Source organism: Hypoxylon trugodes (genome assembly GCF_022578975.1).
Source record: "Hypoxylon trugodes strain CBS 135444 unplaced genomic scaffold F4822scaffold_1, whole genome shotgun sequence".
Taxonomy (NCBI): Eukaryota; Fungi; Ascomycota; class Sordariomycetes; order Xylariales; family Hypoxylaceae; genus Hypoxylon; species Hypoxylon trugodes.
In genome coordinates, this window is record NW_026250016.1 from 4,782,315 (window position 1) to 4,798,857 (window position 16,543).

Here is a 16,543-nt window from a genome sequence, read left to right on the forward strand (position 1 = left end):
AAACGACTGTTTTTTTAATCAACATGGGGTGTGTTTTTTTTTTTTTGCAAGCTGACACGACTCTACATAGTAGACGTCCTCAAGTGATACGCTAGAGGATCAGCAGCAAGTATTTACATCAACGTAAGAAAATTGAATAAAAAATGGTCATAAAAAGCGTGAGCGAAATAGTATCTTTCCCATCAATCCATGTAACCAGCGTTGCGTAACAGGTATCTCCTTTTCCCAAATATAACCGCCCTAGATAGAAGAGGGAAAAAAGACAAGAAAAAAAAGACCAAAAATGATATGTCAAATCGCTCTATACGCAAGCTGAAATCTTGCCTAGAGATACCGCCAAGATGAAAATCCTTAAAGTTCGGAACATGGGAAACGCGTCAAATTTACCAACGCCGCCATCATCTGTTTAAAAAATTCATCGTAGTTCCTCCGGCTCCTCCGGGACTTTCCGTGCCTTGCTCTGTTAGACTAGTTCGAGGTCCTTGATGTCCTTTTTTTTTTTTTTTTGCTAGACTAAACATCGAAGTCGGTGCAGCGTTTCGGTTGTATATCCCTGTTAGTTACCGACGGTGCTCAGGGGGTACATTATCGCCGTAAAACCCCCCTTGGCTGCCAGAAGCCAGGCAGGCTAGACAGACTCCTCCACCATAGACACGAGTATGTCTTTTCCAACCGGCACCCGAGTCGTCCATTACTGAGATGATCTCGCCCTTTACGTCAATCTCCCTGGATTCAAGTGATTCATGCGGCGCAAGGGGCAAGATTGGGCTCGAAGATGGGAACGAACTCGGTGGAAAAGATGGTCCATCATGCTCCGAGTCTGTATGGGCTGGTCCAAGAGGCAACACTTTCGTGTATGATCTCCTTCGCGGGATGGAAGTAGAGTCTTCGCTGTGGGGCAGCGCGGTGGAAGTAGAATCCGACGAAGGCGAAAGTGTATAATCCGGATTTGGCTGGTGGAAGAAGCTAGAATCTAGGTCTCCCATACTAGAGGCGGCTACACTCAGCCGGCGATCTTGAAATGTGAAAGCTCCTGCTAAAAGAGAAGGGGGGGTTAGCGGCAGCGGTGGCGGTAGGCCAGATTTGAAGATTAGTGGCGTGCCTGCGTCTATGCTCACGGAACCCATCACATCTTCCCGAGGCTCCTTTCCTTTATCTCTTTCTTTAGATTCATCTCGGATATGTTTCTTTTCCCCATCCCCCAACTTCTCAGCTGCCCTTAGCTGTGAAATCCCCGAGGGTTGGTTGACTGACATGATCTCGTTCTGAAAGATGGCTCCAGGTGACTTTTCGGAAAGCCGAAGTCTCTGAAGACTAGTTGGTGTGGCATTCAGCTTGCTTGCGGTGGGGGGAGGGGTGGATTTGTATCTTCTCTTAAATAGAAGTAGTAGCACACCGAGACAGATAAGTCCTAAGAAGGTAAGGGCAACTCTGCATAAGAGCCGCAGATGGATCCCGGGGACTTGATATAAGGTGATGCCACTATGGGCCTGCTCCAGGGGGAGATTGACAGCGGGCATGTTTGCTGATTAGGGCAACTGATAACAAGGTGTGCTTCCTGTGCCGTCTGGGGTCGGGCCTTCACCGATGTAGGTTGTATTAGTAAATGGAGGCTCGGGGGTGGGCCGGCCTGTCGATCGGGACAACCTTAGGACTGGACAAAGGTTCCCGCTTTACTCAGCGGGATTGGCCACAAGATCAAGACACCATAAAATATGTACAAACGCGGGCATGAGATGGCCCGGGCAACAGGCAGGAAAGAGGAGAGGGAGTGTGCGTGTATATGTGTTTGTTTTGAGTAGGCGTGATAACCTGATAGGCGAAAGCAAGATCAACCGCGGTCGGTCCGTTGGTCGATAAACAAAACCCTCTTGCCGACGTCTTACAAGTTGGGGTCCCAAGGAGAGGGCCGGAAAGAAAAAACTACTCGTGTCCGCATGTAGCAGGGGGGTGAGTGTTTGGTGGAGGAGAGATCTGAAGCTAATCTCGAGCTTACACAGCACAGAGCCGAGTTGTGAAACGACTAAGCCGAAAACTAGAAGTCGACGAGGATGGCTGTAACAGACGTGCTTGGATGCTATGTGAAGGTTGAAGGAGCATGGAAAGATGGGAGGAGAGCGAAAGTTTTATACAGGGGACAGGAAACCTGGACCTAGTACTACTTACATCTACTTACCTGGTCAAGGTCCCATCGCGGAGGCGACTTAGAAAAAGAACAAGGAAGTAGACTATCTACGGAGGAGGTACAATCATGAAAAACCTCCCAGCCAGTGTCTGGGGAGGGTGTGAATGTAAGTGGAGAGAAGAGTGGATGATAGAAAGCAAGCTACTTTCCTCTTCGAGGCCCCGCTGTCCTCGTCAGTCAGCCTCAATTGAGGAGAGATAAATACTTGGCGGCTTGCCTCTTCGGGTGCGTGCGAAAGGAATCAAAGAGATCATTGGGTAAGGTGTGTGCTCTTTGTACTCACGCGAAGCGCGGGCCGCAATCTAGGCACGACGTCCCATCAGTAACATGATGTATATATAATCGACGTGGTCCTAGACCTAGCTAGTATATATTGGAATAGTTGGACGACAAAACCCCAACTATCTTGGGAGTGTGAAGACTAGGTACTGAGCAAGTAATCGTCTAGAAAGTGTTATTCGAGAGCCAACGTCCTTTCTGCCGTCATGCTGCACGATAACGAAGCAATTCATCGCGCATACGAAACTGGGGCAAATTTACCACGCCGTGGACGCACGGTCGACGTAATTCCTAGTGGCATGAAATTACCTACGCCGTAAGTAAGCTTAGCCGCTGCTATGTAAGTCGGGATCTGTACGGGCACTTCGGTCGACAAGGTAGCACGAGACAAGGTGAAAGAGAAGAGACTAGTGCTAATCCAGGATGAGGTAAAAAATAATAATAATGAGGCGGGACGTATGTAAGAAAATTAGTAGTAACTGCGTAGGTATACCTACCTAGGTACTTACTTAGGTAGGAAGATATGAATATGGACATTATGTAGCGTCGAACAAATTAACAAATAGAGAATCCCTGTTGGCGCTCAGCGAATCCAATAAGACTCTACTCAAGAGTTCTCTGAATGTATCTTCGTATCTCCAAGTGCGCTGTGTGGAGTGTTGTGGATCTCTGTTGGGATTTGAAGTCGACTTTGCCTGACATGGTTTTTTTATGAATATTATTAGGACGCGCTAGGTCCAACCCGCAAGTTGTAGGTGTAGTGTAAATATCAGAAAGCTAGGATGTCTTAGTTATTGTTATACGGGTACCTAGAAATAATAGTAACTTATAACGTGGCCGTCGTCCTCCATGACGCATATGTCGTGGCAGTCAAGTTAAAACAAGCGACAGCCTTTTGCGGGTGCAATATTCGATGGTTCCTCGCCATAGGTGGTAAGGTATGTTTAGTATGGCTAGAGTGTGGATAGCCTGTGTACTGTGGCATAAGCTAGATAACAAATTAGTAGTTCGTCTGGTCGAAGCAAGCTGAAGTGACATCCAATGAGACGATCTAGAAAGCCGTATTTCAGGGTCTATGTCCTAAATATGCACGGCATGTGAGCATATTAGTCCCCTTATCTCCATCTTTTGATCTCTAAACATGCGCCCAAGCCTAGCGATGCAGGGCTGTGGATAGCTGACCATGTGTTATGTACTTTAGTATGCACGGTATGATCGCCGTCGAGAGGCGGGTTTTTTTAAAGCGCCTTATACGTGATCTAAAGCTATGGCGTCAGGCGGCGCGACCAATCCTCTGAAACAAGCAAGGAGGGGACTCGCTTCGAGAATTGGGCTAAAGGGATGGTTAGCATGCTCGGAAACCAAAGTACAGAGTAAGCTCTGCTGTGGTTTTCCGATGGCCGTTAAGCCATCAGGGATTTATTGCAGACGACTGCTGGAATCAGTTAGCTTCGTTTTACTAACCTAACCTAGCGCCTGTGTCGAGAACGGGGTTCAGCTGAGGTGAGCCCTATGCGGCCCTAACAGCCTAGTCGAGGTCGATCCTTGGCGTACCGAGGGCCCCGGGGATAGCTGGGTGAGCAAGGAAGATGGGTATTGGCGAAGTTGTTGTTGTTGACAAGGTGAATCTGTCTTATAAGGGACAGTGCAAGGAATCGGAAAGTAGAAATCGAATGAACGAACGACCTGCGGCATGGTACGCTGAGTAGATGATCTGCGAAACACATGGATTTTTGCTGCCCCTCGATGGCCGTGACCATAAAGTAAAACACAAGTCTGTCCTCTGGCCTCTGGATCGTCGCTATTGTAGTACGTAAGGGACTGGTACTCAATGAGCGGGGACACAAACACGCCCAAGATACGTCGCCTTTTTTTTACCCTTGACTCCGAGTCCGAGTCCTTGGTAATACATACGAGAGGTTAATTAAGCCAATAGCCTCTACTTCCCTAGTAGGTACCTAGGTAGGAAATGACATATGATCGGATAACCGTGTAATGTATGTACGTAAGTAAAGTGCGAGATCGTTCACGACGCACCTGTCATATAGTGGTTGTCTCGACCCGAGTAACTCTCACCACCACTCCATCGGTTACGTACCCATAGCCATCTCGTCCTACCTAGGTAGCCGTTTGTACATGCATGATGGATGTGCGTGTGTATAGGATGTAGGTGGGTAGGTAAAGCTACGGGACCGGTTGTGTAGTATGGTGGACAATTCACGTACAACCGGATGGTTCATCATGCGGGACAGCGGCACAGCAGCAAAGAAAGTGGATAAACAAATAAAGTGGGCGGCATATGCATGTACGTGTATACAGGTATGTATGATTTAAGTGCCGTTGACATCGTAGACGGATCTTGGTTACATCCGTAAGTGGCTGACTGAACTAGGGAAGTAGGTAGATGTAAGCAATGAAGATGAATCGTAAACATACTTCATGCACCTAGGTACGAGTTAAAATGCGGAGCACGGAGAAGCAAAGAGACCGTCTTGGGTGGCCAATGGCGTTTGGGGGCGATTTCTATAGCACGAATAGCTACCACACATTGGGTGCTTTACCAGGAAGCTATGGGACACGAAAGACGGGATAGGCCTGCATGGGCTTCTGTTGACACGCTGTGAGGTTGCGGGTTGTAGCGGGAAGAAGAAAATGACCAGCAGGTCATGTTCAGCTGAACAGATCCTGGTTCGAAACTCCTATTCGCCAATCCCGCTTCACCTCCTTTTTTATTTGTAGTGCAGATTGCCTCAGGACTGGGCCAATCCAACCCCACAACGACTCTATCCATCCATCTTCTCGTCTATTCACGACGATACATAGTGTCTTTAGTACGTTCTAAATTTTCGATCCGTTCCTCTTTAATTATTCCTCGTTCGTCTATTATTTGCACAATAGGTTAATAGGTCAGCGCTGTCCACGCTATTAAAACGTGGCGGAAATTTCCCGCTGTTATTCGATCGTCTCTTTGCTTCGACGCCATATTACTTACGCCATATAATAAACATCTGCGACATTGTTCCACCGATCGATAAATAACGGCTCAAATCTGGTAGTCAGGGTAGGTAATCAGCCTTGCCATAGACTTCATAGGTTCAGCGAGGCTTGCTAATAGTATCCTTGTCTTTCCTCGTATTAGACATCCTGTTTGGGTCCGATATAGCGGCGCGAAATAGCAGGTTTTTTTTCTTCTGTCTTGATGATCATACTCATTTTTCTCTTACCTAAATCTATAGTCTACCTACACCGCCTTTCTCCTACCCGGTTAGCATCCATCCTAGGATCTTTCTAGATTTCCTTCTTTCCCTTCCGACGATAGGAAAGTCGCAGTCTACCCATATGTACGCCGTAGGGACGCGCAAGCTTAGACGAGAAATTGTTCTTGGCACAAGGCTTTTGGAAATGAATGCGAATGAAACACAGCCGAATCGTCGCATCCAGTCAGTACTATCTACCTACCTCTTGCGAAATTTGCCTATGAACACTGCCACTTATCGCCACGTTACAGTATATTGTATTTCCGGCTTCTATCCTAAATTCGTGACCGCTTCATTACTATGATAAAAAGAAAACACGAGGAAAGTTGGAAATCCAATTTCCGGGATCTACTCTTGCTTCCATGACCTAACGATGCGAGCTACCTTCTTAGACACTAGAGGCGTTCTACAGCAACATCTCGTCTATTTGGTGGTCCGAATACGACGTTTGGTATAGACAATCAAGCTCTTAAAGGAAATCGCTAGGATATCTCCTGCATACTCCCGTACTGTCTTACTATGCTGACCGCACCTATCATCCTCGTCGTCAACATACAAACAGCCCCCCCCCCCCCTAGTCCTAGTCCTTGCTCTCTGCTTTTGAGAGGCGGTTGCGGCAAATGAAATGTGAGTGGGCGCTTAAGCTTCCCCCCTTACATCGCTTCGGCTGTCACATTGGCGGCTGGGGGGTCCAATTGTTATCACATTCGCCCGCTTATAATGTGCGATAGCTCAGTATCTATCGATTGCCCTAAGACATACTCCACTGATTAGACCCCGGTCGCCAATAGCTGCCCATCCTCGCGAGATCTTGCGTGTGTGTTGCAGCAGTGTCTCTCAGCCCTACGAGATTTAGGTCCGGAGATCCTGTGGTCGATCCCGCTGCACTGCATTTCCCGATCCCCTTGAACCATTGGATGCAAGCCACTCAGGTTCCGATTAGTCACGCTGTGACCTGCTACCCTTGTCAATAGGTAGGTCACAAGTCAAAGCCAGCGTTGCACCCTGAATCCGAATACCGTTCTGTCGTATTGTAACTGACCAACGATGACCAACGTAGAACATAGCCTAGAATTTCTTCTACCAATCTGAACCGCCAAAGGGGAGCCCCCCGAATAACCCCTCCGACCCGCTGTAATGTTCTTATTCATCATGACGAAAATAATGGCCTGCATCATGTGCTCGCTCATTCGTCAAAATTTCCAACTATCTATGCAACATACCTACCTACATATTCACCCACCAAAACATTTAAGTAACTCGATCGATTCTCAGCCCGAAAACTACCCAGATAGTCACAAACACGTGATCACCACGAGTCCCGCCCGCCCTACACTTACGCCTATGCTGATGTTACGGTATGTAGGTATCTCCCAAGTCCTTAGCCTTTCTGGCTCTCCGCTCTCCACATGGCAGACCCGATGCGGGACTTACACGCGACCCAAAATAGCGGCCTGCTTTTTGGGCCCGACCTACACACGTCGGGCGACTCATCGAGCTGCCCGCCCTACTGGTTCATTTACGGTTGGGTTGTAAATACTACCAACGACCCAACCCGTCCACTCGGGCTTTTAGTACATGACGTCTATGTTGACGTCTGGGTGCATTTTGTGTTCCGGATAACAGGGAAATCCTGTCGGCCATTGAAGCCTCGAGAGGGCATCGGAGCCTCACGGCACTATTCCCCCTGCCACTTCAATCTTGTCAGCTTATCTACCTCGGCGACGAGACGGGTATAAAGCATCCCACGTTGGTTTATAGTTAGTCCTGGACCTCGTGTATCGGCGTAGGTAGGTGGTATTAGTGATTACTTGTCCCGACCAGACCTGTAGCTTATTCGATCCCGAGTCCCGAGAATGTAGAGCGGACAACGGGTAAAGTCTCATGCCTCGAGACCACAGCCCACTTCCATTCACCCTCTCGTCACGCTGGCTTACTCCTTCGGCTTATGTTTACTGACAAATGCCTCATAACTCAAAAAGGGTCCCTTGGTCATGTTGCCTAGAGACCCCTGGATATGAAATTCCTGTCAGGTAAGTTTGAAGCCGCATGGAATTTTGATGGGAATTGGTTTCTCTCATCTGAGTCATGCGGTTTCTGCTTCGATACTAATACGACGAAAACAACGTAGCTATCACCAAAGGTATAGCCAGCCTCTTTGTCGGGATAACATCCTAAAGCCGATCATCCCGAATAAGTAGTAGTGTGATTTTTGCCGCTCTAGGGTAGGTGATGTTAGCTTGAGAAGGCTAGGTAAGTTTCCGAGCTCCCTTGACACCTGTCCAAAGACATCGATCGAAGACTTAAACATTTAGCTGAATCAGCACTTGGAACGTTGCCTTACATACATACAGGAATACAGGAATTTGATCAGTAGGTATACTCTGGGGTCGGGTATAACAGCTGACATATTTAGGAGGAGAACGGATCCTTCGCCTTACACCCCATTAAGCGGGTTACGCAGGTTCCAGACTGAGGTAGTATGAATTTGCGAGAAATCTTGTCTATCATCATTCTGGCTTCGTATAGCTAGTGGAACGCTAATCTGCGTAGGCCCGTCGTAGTGACATCCTTAAACTCCCACATATTAGCATTGCGTTCACGACAGTTCTTAGCCCTCGTAAATCAACGTCTCAGGTTGCTTTATTCGCGACCCGGGTTTGGGGGCTAGATGACGTGGACCAGTTGCGGCGCAATTTTTTCAAAACATTTTTGGCGGCTTGCTTTTATTTTGATATCTAGAAATAGACGCAGAATTAAATTGTTCTGTAAGAATGACTAAACTTTTGGTATTCATAATCTGTGGCCTGAGGCTGTTGTTGATCGACCGTTCGGCCTCTGTCTGACCCACACCTCCAAAGTGCCAGCTCAATGCCCAAAACTAGACCTTATTTATTTATTTATTTATTATTATTATTTTCGACGGCCTCTGGGTTCAAACACCGTCTGACCCAGTCGCAACCTTATGATGAGATCGGGCTTATTCTTATTTCCCCTTAAAATCAGACACGCTTTATGCTTAGGAGGTTACTGTAGCAGAACACGTATCCGCTGACTACCGATGCGTGTCTCGACGACCCAACAGCGATGTTATGATATTCATGAACGGGAGCGGCCGACTTTCGTCCCCGATGGCTGTCGAGGTTTGGCTGCGGGGTTAAGATAATGGAAGAACGAAATTGTGTTGGAATGAGACTAGACTCCGAGTCCCTTGCGGCGCCAGGGCCCCAGTTTCTTTTGGTCTGAGCTGACGCATGGGGAGAAGACACTAAAATCTGCTATGACAAATGCTTCATTTTACCTCACATTTACGACGATGGAAGAGTGACATAAGTGTTTGTTGCGTGCCAGAAGAGGGATGTTAGGTGTTGGTCGTGGAAAGAAGAGTCGGCATATGAAATGCACCTACATTTTCCCGACAATACGACCGGGCCAACACTTATGGATTATAACTGAATGAAGATATTCTTACTATGGCCGTCATTTCGTAAATGCGAGGGCTCGAATCAAGTCCAATGTTAGGTATGATGTTGTTTGCTATGGTACTTGCTGAATCACACTCTCCCTGAAAGACCTAGTAGTAGAGAGATACCCCCATTTATGGTCGCGGATATTATCACCCAAATAGGGGATAGAGTCTTCTCTTGACCTTCCTTACTGGTTCATAATTTCACAGTTACTTTTAATCTAAATCGAGCACCATTGACACATGTGAAACTCATCTAACGGGCCCCTGATCGCTATCTATACCTGTTTCTCTTGCATGAACGTGCGATAGTAGGTACCTTTTTTAATGTGATATAGTACTTGTGAGGCACTGAATCCCCCAGAATATAGCACCAAATGAAATGCTAAGGATTTTGTACCTCTCAGAGCAATTTTTCAGGGGTAAACGAGCTCCATCGCCATACGGGATAAGCCCTCCACGAGATAGGAGTCAAGGTAGGAGTCTATCAAAAAAATTATGTTGAAAATACTTCCCAACCCAGACATCGTACGTGAGATCTTGGTATTTCCCCTTCGTAATTCACCATCTGAAACTAACATCTAGGTAGCTAGGTAGGTCTCCAGCGGAAACCCCACGCATTGCGCAACCCCCCAAAGTGTCGGTATCCCTATTGGGCCGGTACCAATATCAACGCTGTCATTTTCACCACAAACTTTTATGTAACTTCTGTTGGTATTTTAGGGGGATGATAGCAAGAGAAGTCTAATACGGATGATGATCATCTAGATTTTTTTGTGCATGATACGATAGGGGCGCTGGTGGTGACTTATGTTCACTTGTGACCATAAAATCACCCCATATCCTTCTCGTTTCCGGTAAGAGTGCTTAAGTCCAGCTGGTAATACTTCATGGAACACTATTCCGGTGGCTGTCGGTGGTCGTCGTCATGCACGTCAGTCTGTTATATGCGCTGTACCTGCAGTCTCTGCGGGGCGCCCTTACAGGCCAGGACTCGGAGTCTCATGCTGCGGTGCTCGTGAACTATTGCCAGCTTAACCAATGCGATGTGAACGATTGTACCCGCATGGTCATGCGGCTATCCCGAGAAGAAGGAACCTGAACACGTTCTTGTGGAACTTCGGCCAAGTATATATGGCGATCAGAACTATTAAGACTTGTAAGTACGCCAGCTGGCATCTAAGGGTGGTGAAATCTGCGAGCTGGGTGGCATTGCATCGGGTATAGTACCTTCACTTGACATGAGCGATGCTCATTTTTTCTGTTGGAATGACTTGGATGGAAGAATATGTGACTTGCATGAAGCGGTGGCAGGCCTAGTGTAGACTGATAGGAAGGAAAAGAGGCTGTGACGATATAGCCAAGAAGCTGGACTACGGCGGATCCCAATGGAGTCGGGTATACTACGACGTCGTTCATGCCGTTAGTCGGATTGAGTAGCTTCAGCTTTGCTCGTCGGATGTGGTCGCTGTCCGGCACTTGCATTCGTTCGGAAACTCCTTCCACAGGGTATGGGAAGAAACGGAGAGAGAAACCGATTTTGTTTTCTCCGCTGAGAAGTAAAATATTAGAATGAAGGTGAAAAATATGGAGGTGAGCTGAACGTTCCATTAGATCTTCTTTAGCAGATTATAGTCTGCATCGGGTTACCCGTTACAGCCAGTTTCAGCTCTACACTGATGCGGTGTGGCTTGCAAATCAGGGCAAAGGAAAAAAAATACAATAAATCGATGAAGATAGAACTCGCTGATCATAGAAACACACGATGGTGTAGGCAATTAGGCGGATTTGAATTAAGTCGATTCTGAAGTAGTGAAACTTCGGTAGAGCTCGTGAGGCATCAGACACATATCTCTTTCCTTTCCTCTAAACGCCGCCAGCCAGCCACTCAACTGCTAATCATCTCAGAACCTGAATTTAGGCTTGGTATCCTTATGCCACAAGATAACAACAACGCATGACTTTCAACAAACATATTATGCAACACCCTTAACAGATCATCATAGGTTCCCCTTGGTTATGTATGGTTGGGTCTCCTTCACTCCTTTCCTCCTCCATCATCTCAATCAGATCATCCAGGTTAGAATCCAAGTTTTCGGCTGCCTCCTGGTCTAAACATTCCTTCAGGAGTCGTCGGTACTTGTCGATCTTGTCCCCAGTGCCCGAAACACCAAGGGCATCCACGTACTCTTTCTCGGCGCGTCGCTGTTCTGCGATGAGTTCCTTCAGCTCTTGAGCTAGCTTGACTCGATCTCCATACGAATCGTCTCCAGCATCGCCATTCATCATAGATAAAGTCTGCTCCACAGAGGCTTGCATATAGTTTTGACTTTGACTTGCCAAAATAGAGAGCACTTGCTGTTGTAATATCGTGGCGTCGCCGACTGCCTTGGATGCTGCTTCGGGAGATTCCAACTGTCCATCCAGTTCGGCGATTTGCGCACGCACAACGGCGAGTTCGTTCTGAGTATTTCCGAGTATACGACGGGCTTCTAATTCGGCCTCATTCTTCTCTTTCCACTCTTCGTCGTAACTTTGGGCAAGATCCTCAAACTTCTCCAGGACGAGTGGAGTTATCTTATTCTGAACTGTATTTGCTGCCTCCGAGTTGTATGTGACGGCAAACTTGTTAACCGAATCCGCGAGAGCATCTCGGAAGGAAGCATGACGCTGCGAATCCGGCGCAAAGGGGGACGATGATCGTTGCGGACCACGTTCTTTTGAATTCCTAGTGGCGTTTAGTTCTTTGATCATGTCTTCCGCACGAACTCCATCAACGTTGGGAATATCTGTAGAAGCACCTCGGCCGAGGAGGGCTCGTATGCACTTTCGAGCGTTCGCTTTTGCTGCTAGGTGTAGCGCGGTATTACCAGAGTGATCTTGGGCATCGATGAGGTTTTGTACAAAGTTCGGATCGTGTGTCTCTTGGAGTTTGTTCAGAATATTGTCGAGATAATATTGACAACACGTGATGCTCATGATTCGGCCGCTCTTCATGATAGCGGCGTGGTGTATGACAGTACACCCCTCTTCGTCGCGCGCATCGACTGTGTCCCATAGTTCCTTCATGACAGCAGGAAATGTCTGCCTCTCGTAAGAATTGGTGAAGTTAACAGATCGCATTAGGGGAGTTTCGCCTCTGCAATTTCGTATCGCCAAAGTGGCGCCAAACCGTTTCAATTGCTTGATGACATCTACATCGCCCATGGAACAGGCCCAATGAAGGGCGGTATGCTTCTGCGGATCTATCCTCCAGTCCGGTCGGTAGTTAGGCGGGGGCTCAGGGCGGAGCGTGGCTGCATCTGGGCGTGATGTGAGGAAGTAGTCTAGCAGCTCATCGCCGTAGATAGAGTGTTGCTGATCGGATAGATCTTGTATATTCTCTTCTCGTTTTCTCTTACGATGCCCAGTCGAGTAATATGACAAGTCGTGATGATCATCTTCTGCTATATGCGAAACCGAAGCGACGGTGACATTATCTGGGGTATCGTCTTCGTTTAGCTGCTGGCTGGCACTTTCAAAGTCTTGGGGTGGTGGAGCGCCTATAATGGACAAATTAGCATTCGCGCATCAAGGAAATAGAAATGGATATAATATTTGAGAGATATCATACCCCATTTTGGCACGGCGGGTTTCCTGGGAGCTTTTGGCTTGCTCGCATGGCGGGGGGCTGGAGGGGGACTTTGATTTCCAGGGACGTATTCGAAGATAGGACGAAGGCGGTCGTAGATGTTATTGCGATGCGCAAGTTGTTCGCCGGCTTCCAGAGGAATCCAAGTGCCTTGATATTTGCCGTAACCGCCCTGGATCTTCTCGTGCCGATCTTTTTGTACTTCTCGCTCAAGTATTCGTGTACGTGCTGGTTTATCAAATCCTGCAGCCTTGAGGATGTGTGTCGCATTAACCCAGTCGTCTTGTCGCCGGCGCATCACATGTTCCTTCATATCACCGCCGAATTGGTATTCATATACAGGGACCTGTTGATTGGGTATGTTAGTTGGGTGGTTGAAGATAGTCTGCGATGTTGACATGCGATATACATCATGGCATTCGACGATAACTATTATGGTATCTAAGGAGAGACAACTGATGGTATTTTCTATCATAGTCGACGATGCGACTCTTGGAAAGACTACTTACACCACTATACGTCGCACTATATATGCCGCCACTGGCGGCGGCGTCCTTGACCATGATGGCGACTCTGGCCCAATTGGAGCCGAATTAACAGGGTAACGGGTCTGGTACAATATCTACTACGGTGGGAATGGCACCGTATGGGAATATATTCTTTATAATGACATGTAGAAATGGGTTTGGAATAATTAAGATAGCATTGGTATGAGTCGTATGAACTACCAGTGTGAAAGGCTGAATAGATAGTTCCTTGCGCAATGATGAAAAAATAAGTCGATTGATCAACCGAGGTGAATGATTGGGTGACCGGGGGTGGGCTATGATGGCGGTGCAAGTGGTGCAGGTGGTGATGGTGACGGGATTTTTGTGTGGAAGATCAGATTAAATCGATTAATTGATTTGAGAAAACGCGGAGAGACGCGAAATTGAATTGTAGGGCGACGGGCGACGGGCAACGGGGAAAGAAGACGCGGTGCGGCGTACCATGCACGCGTAAATTAGATTATATGTGGTCATAGCGTCACGCCTGCTGTTACATAATCACACTCTATCGACGGTGGTTGGATTCCGACACTCCGATATTCTGATTACATAAGCAACATATCCATTTATGTCTGTCGAACTGTAAGTAACTTAGATCTAGGTAGATTCTTGTCTCTCTCTTTAAACTAAACAACAATGTGCAATTAGATGTTGGTAATTCAACATGATTGATTACATATGTAATTACCTCCATAACCTTAATTCACAAGAAATAAAAACGAAAAAAAGCAAAATATCATTAACAATCTCGACCAATATTGATCGTCCCTTCTATCTGGTGGCGTTGCTATTAACCCCATTCGACATAATTCTTCAAGCATCCCCTGATTTTGCTTTTTCCCATCTTCAACAAGGGCATTCATTTGCTTATTAGTTACCGACATATTGTCATCACATATTACTTGCGATCCCTTCCCTAGTTATACCTGGTCTATTGCTTAACAACTAGAGAGCAGGGTGATCAATTAGTGTTGACCTCCCTCGACTTTTCAAGTATCTGATAAATGTTTGCTTTGACTTGGTTAGAAGGTTAACAAGACTTTCTCGGTTTGAGTTTCTGTTTTCTTTTATTCTATTGTGCTGGATTTGGATCTCACTTTTACCACTATACTCATGTTGAGTAGGCTGTTTTATCTCTTGGCGTTCGTTGACTGTAAAAATCTATGGAAGGGATTCCTAATTGAACGATACAAGAGATCACAATGGCTAAATCTGTCTCACTTCAAAAGCTTGTAGGGAGCGTTGAACATGCTTGCGGAACCATCGCCAACCTTCTCATCGACTTGGGGAAATCCGCCGAACTGAGCCAAGCTAGTTTACTACCTATGGCCGCAGAATGCCTAACGGCAAAGGAAGTTCTGACGAATTTAGGAGCACTCTCAACACCTATAGGGCCTTTGGGATCTGACTCAACACATGACCAAGTTGAAGAACTTGAGCCTTGTTTTGAAGTCATTCTACATTCAATATCCGAAATTCTCCTTGACGTTGACCACGAAATTACTCGCCTACGTCGATATCACAAATGGGGAGACCCTCTTGCTTCTTCGAAACTCGTTCCGGTTTTACAAGACTTTCTCATAGATGCTAGATTCGGTCTGCGGAGGAATCGATCTTCCTTGTGTCTTATGGTCGATTGTCTTCAAAGGTAATATCTATTAGTTCACTGTCGCATTCTATTGGGACGCACTATTTTGCTAACACGAAACGTACCTAAGGGGAAGTTTGTTTGGGGCAACCATTCAACTGGTCGATTCAAATTCCGCGATATGCCGTCCGTTTGAGAGGATAACCGGACCATCAGGGTTACAACCTTTAGTAGCGATCGAGCTGCGTAAAGTTTCAGCCCAACCAGACGTGCGACATCTACTCGTCAAATACCGACCCAAGAGGAAACATACTCGTGAGAGAGGACATAAATTTGTTCGTAAGTTACACGAAGCTATCTCCAAACGCGATCATAGCGCAGTCCATAAGAGCCTCTCAGCTAAGGTTAGCCCGAACACACCGCTCGAACACTCCGGTAGTGTACCGATCCATCAAGCTTTGGGTGAAGTAGAGGCGTCGCTTGCTTCTGATAACAAGACAGCTGCGGGAATATCGGCGTCGATCGTTACAGCACTAGTCGTCGCAGGCGCAAATCTTCAGACGTTGGATGAAAATGGGCGGACTCCGCTAATCCGGGCTGTCATGAACGAGATGCCGGATTCTCTGATAACCTTGATGCTGGAGTTCGGCGCCCTTGTGAACGCTAAAGATTGGCAAAGGAACACCGCTCTCCATCATGCAGCGACTAAAGCCCCCTCCGATGAAATGGGAAATATCAACACCGTTCGAATCCTGCTAGCCCACGGAGCGGATCAGAGTTTTAGGAACAAAAGAGGACGTACACCTCTACACGAGGCTGTCTCATTTGAGTGTTTTGATCGGGTTCGAGAACTGTTGGATTATGGTGCCGATTTCGACGTAACCGATAACAATGGATGGACTCCTTTATTTGGAGCGGTCACCCAAGGAAACACGGAGGTGACAAAGCTCCTATGCGACCGTGGCGCCGTAGTTGATAAGAAGGACAAGAACAGCCAGACTGCTCTTCATTATGCCATATCTCAAGGATCTCTGGAAATCACGAAGGTTCTCTTAGACGCCGGAGCGGACGCTAACCTCATCTCTAAAGGCGAAACACCTCTCTGTCGAGCAACGTCTAAATCTCACTTGGAACTTGTCAAGCTTCTTTTGTCACATGGTGCTGATGTAGCTTTGCCCTCGCCAGGGTATTACGGTGCCTTACCAATCCATGTTGTTGCTATGGGAAACAATGTGGCCATCTTTGATGTTCTCCTAGAAGGAGGGTCTCCTATCAATGCGGTGGATGACGAACGTCGTACCCCTTTAAGGTGGGCAATGGATGGGGGGAAGAATGAATTCGTGCATTTCCTATTGAATAAGGGAGCTGCAAAATAGTCTCCAGCCAGTAATCTTGGGCTTGTCATACATATCAGATCTCACAAATCTTGTCATACTTGTACCTAATATCTATCATTACATACATATACCCACCCACTCTCCAAAGCTTGATTGGATACCAAATATTTGTCGATTGATATCGCGCCTGAACCAATCATCGAGGTAGATTCCCCCTAATGGGGTAATGTATTGAAGTCGCCAGCAGGTTGA

At 47.0% G+C, this 16,543-nt stretch overlaps 3 protein-coding genes across 3 annotated transcripts; 1 reads left to right on the top strand and 2 right to left on the bottom strand.

Moving 5' to 3' along the window:
• On the bottom strand, positions 1–1,813 carry F4822DRAFT_47929 (uncharacterized protein). Its single transcript, XM_051463544.1, has one exon. It carries the CDS (start codon positions 1,518–1,520, stop codon positions 561–563), a length of 960 nt encoding a protein of 319 aa, XP_051320225.1. The 5' UTR covers positions 1,521–1,813; the 3' UTR covers positions 1–560.
• A 9,174-nt stretch (positions 1,814–10,987) lies between these two features.
• Positions 10,988–13,924, bottom strand: F4822DRAFT_48017 (apses-domain-containing protein). The gene is made up of 2 exons (XM_051463545.1): positions 12,801–13,924; positions 10,988–12,729 (listed from the first exon to the last, which is right to left on the bottom strand). The coding sequence occupies exons 1-2, from the start codon at positions 13,291–13,293 to the stop codon at positions 11,177–11,179; spliced, it is 2,046 nt and encodes a 681-aa protein (XP_051320226.1). The 5' UTR covers positions 13,294–13,924; the 3' UTR covers positions 10,988–11,176.
• Positions 13,925–14,568: 644 nt separating this feature from the next.
• F4822DRAFT_424931 (ankyrin repeat-containing domain protein) lies at positions 14,569–16,330 on the top strand (the record flags this gene model as incomplete). The annotated part of the gene is made up of 2 exons (XM_051460247.1): positions 14,569–15,014; positions 15,085–16,330. 2 exons carry the CDS (start codon positions 14,569–14,571, stop codon positions 16,328–16,330), a joined length of 1,692 nt encoding a protein of 563 aa, XP_051320227.1.
• Positions 16,331–16,543: the final 213 nt, after the last annotated feature.

Excerpts from the sequence above, each read along its gene's own strand:
- F4822DRAFT_47929 (XM_051463544.1), bottom strand. The coding sequence starts at position 1,520 with ATGCCCGCTGTCAATCTCCCCCTGGAGCAGGCCCATAGTGGCATCACC.
- F4822DRAFT_48017 (XM_051463545.1), bottom strand. The coding sequence starts at position 13,293 with ATGATAGAAAATACCATCAGTTGTCTCTCCTTAGATACCATAATAGTT. Across the intron at positions 12,730-12,800 it reads ACCCGCCGTGCCAAAATGGG|GCGCTCCACCACCCCAAGAC; the intron begins GTATGATATCTC and ends TGTCCATTATAG.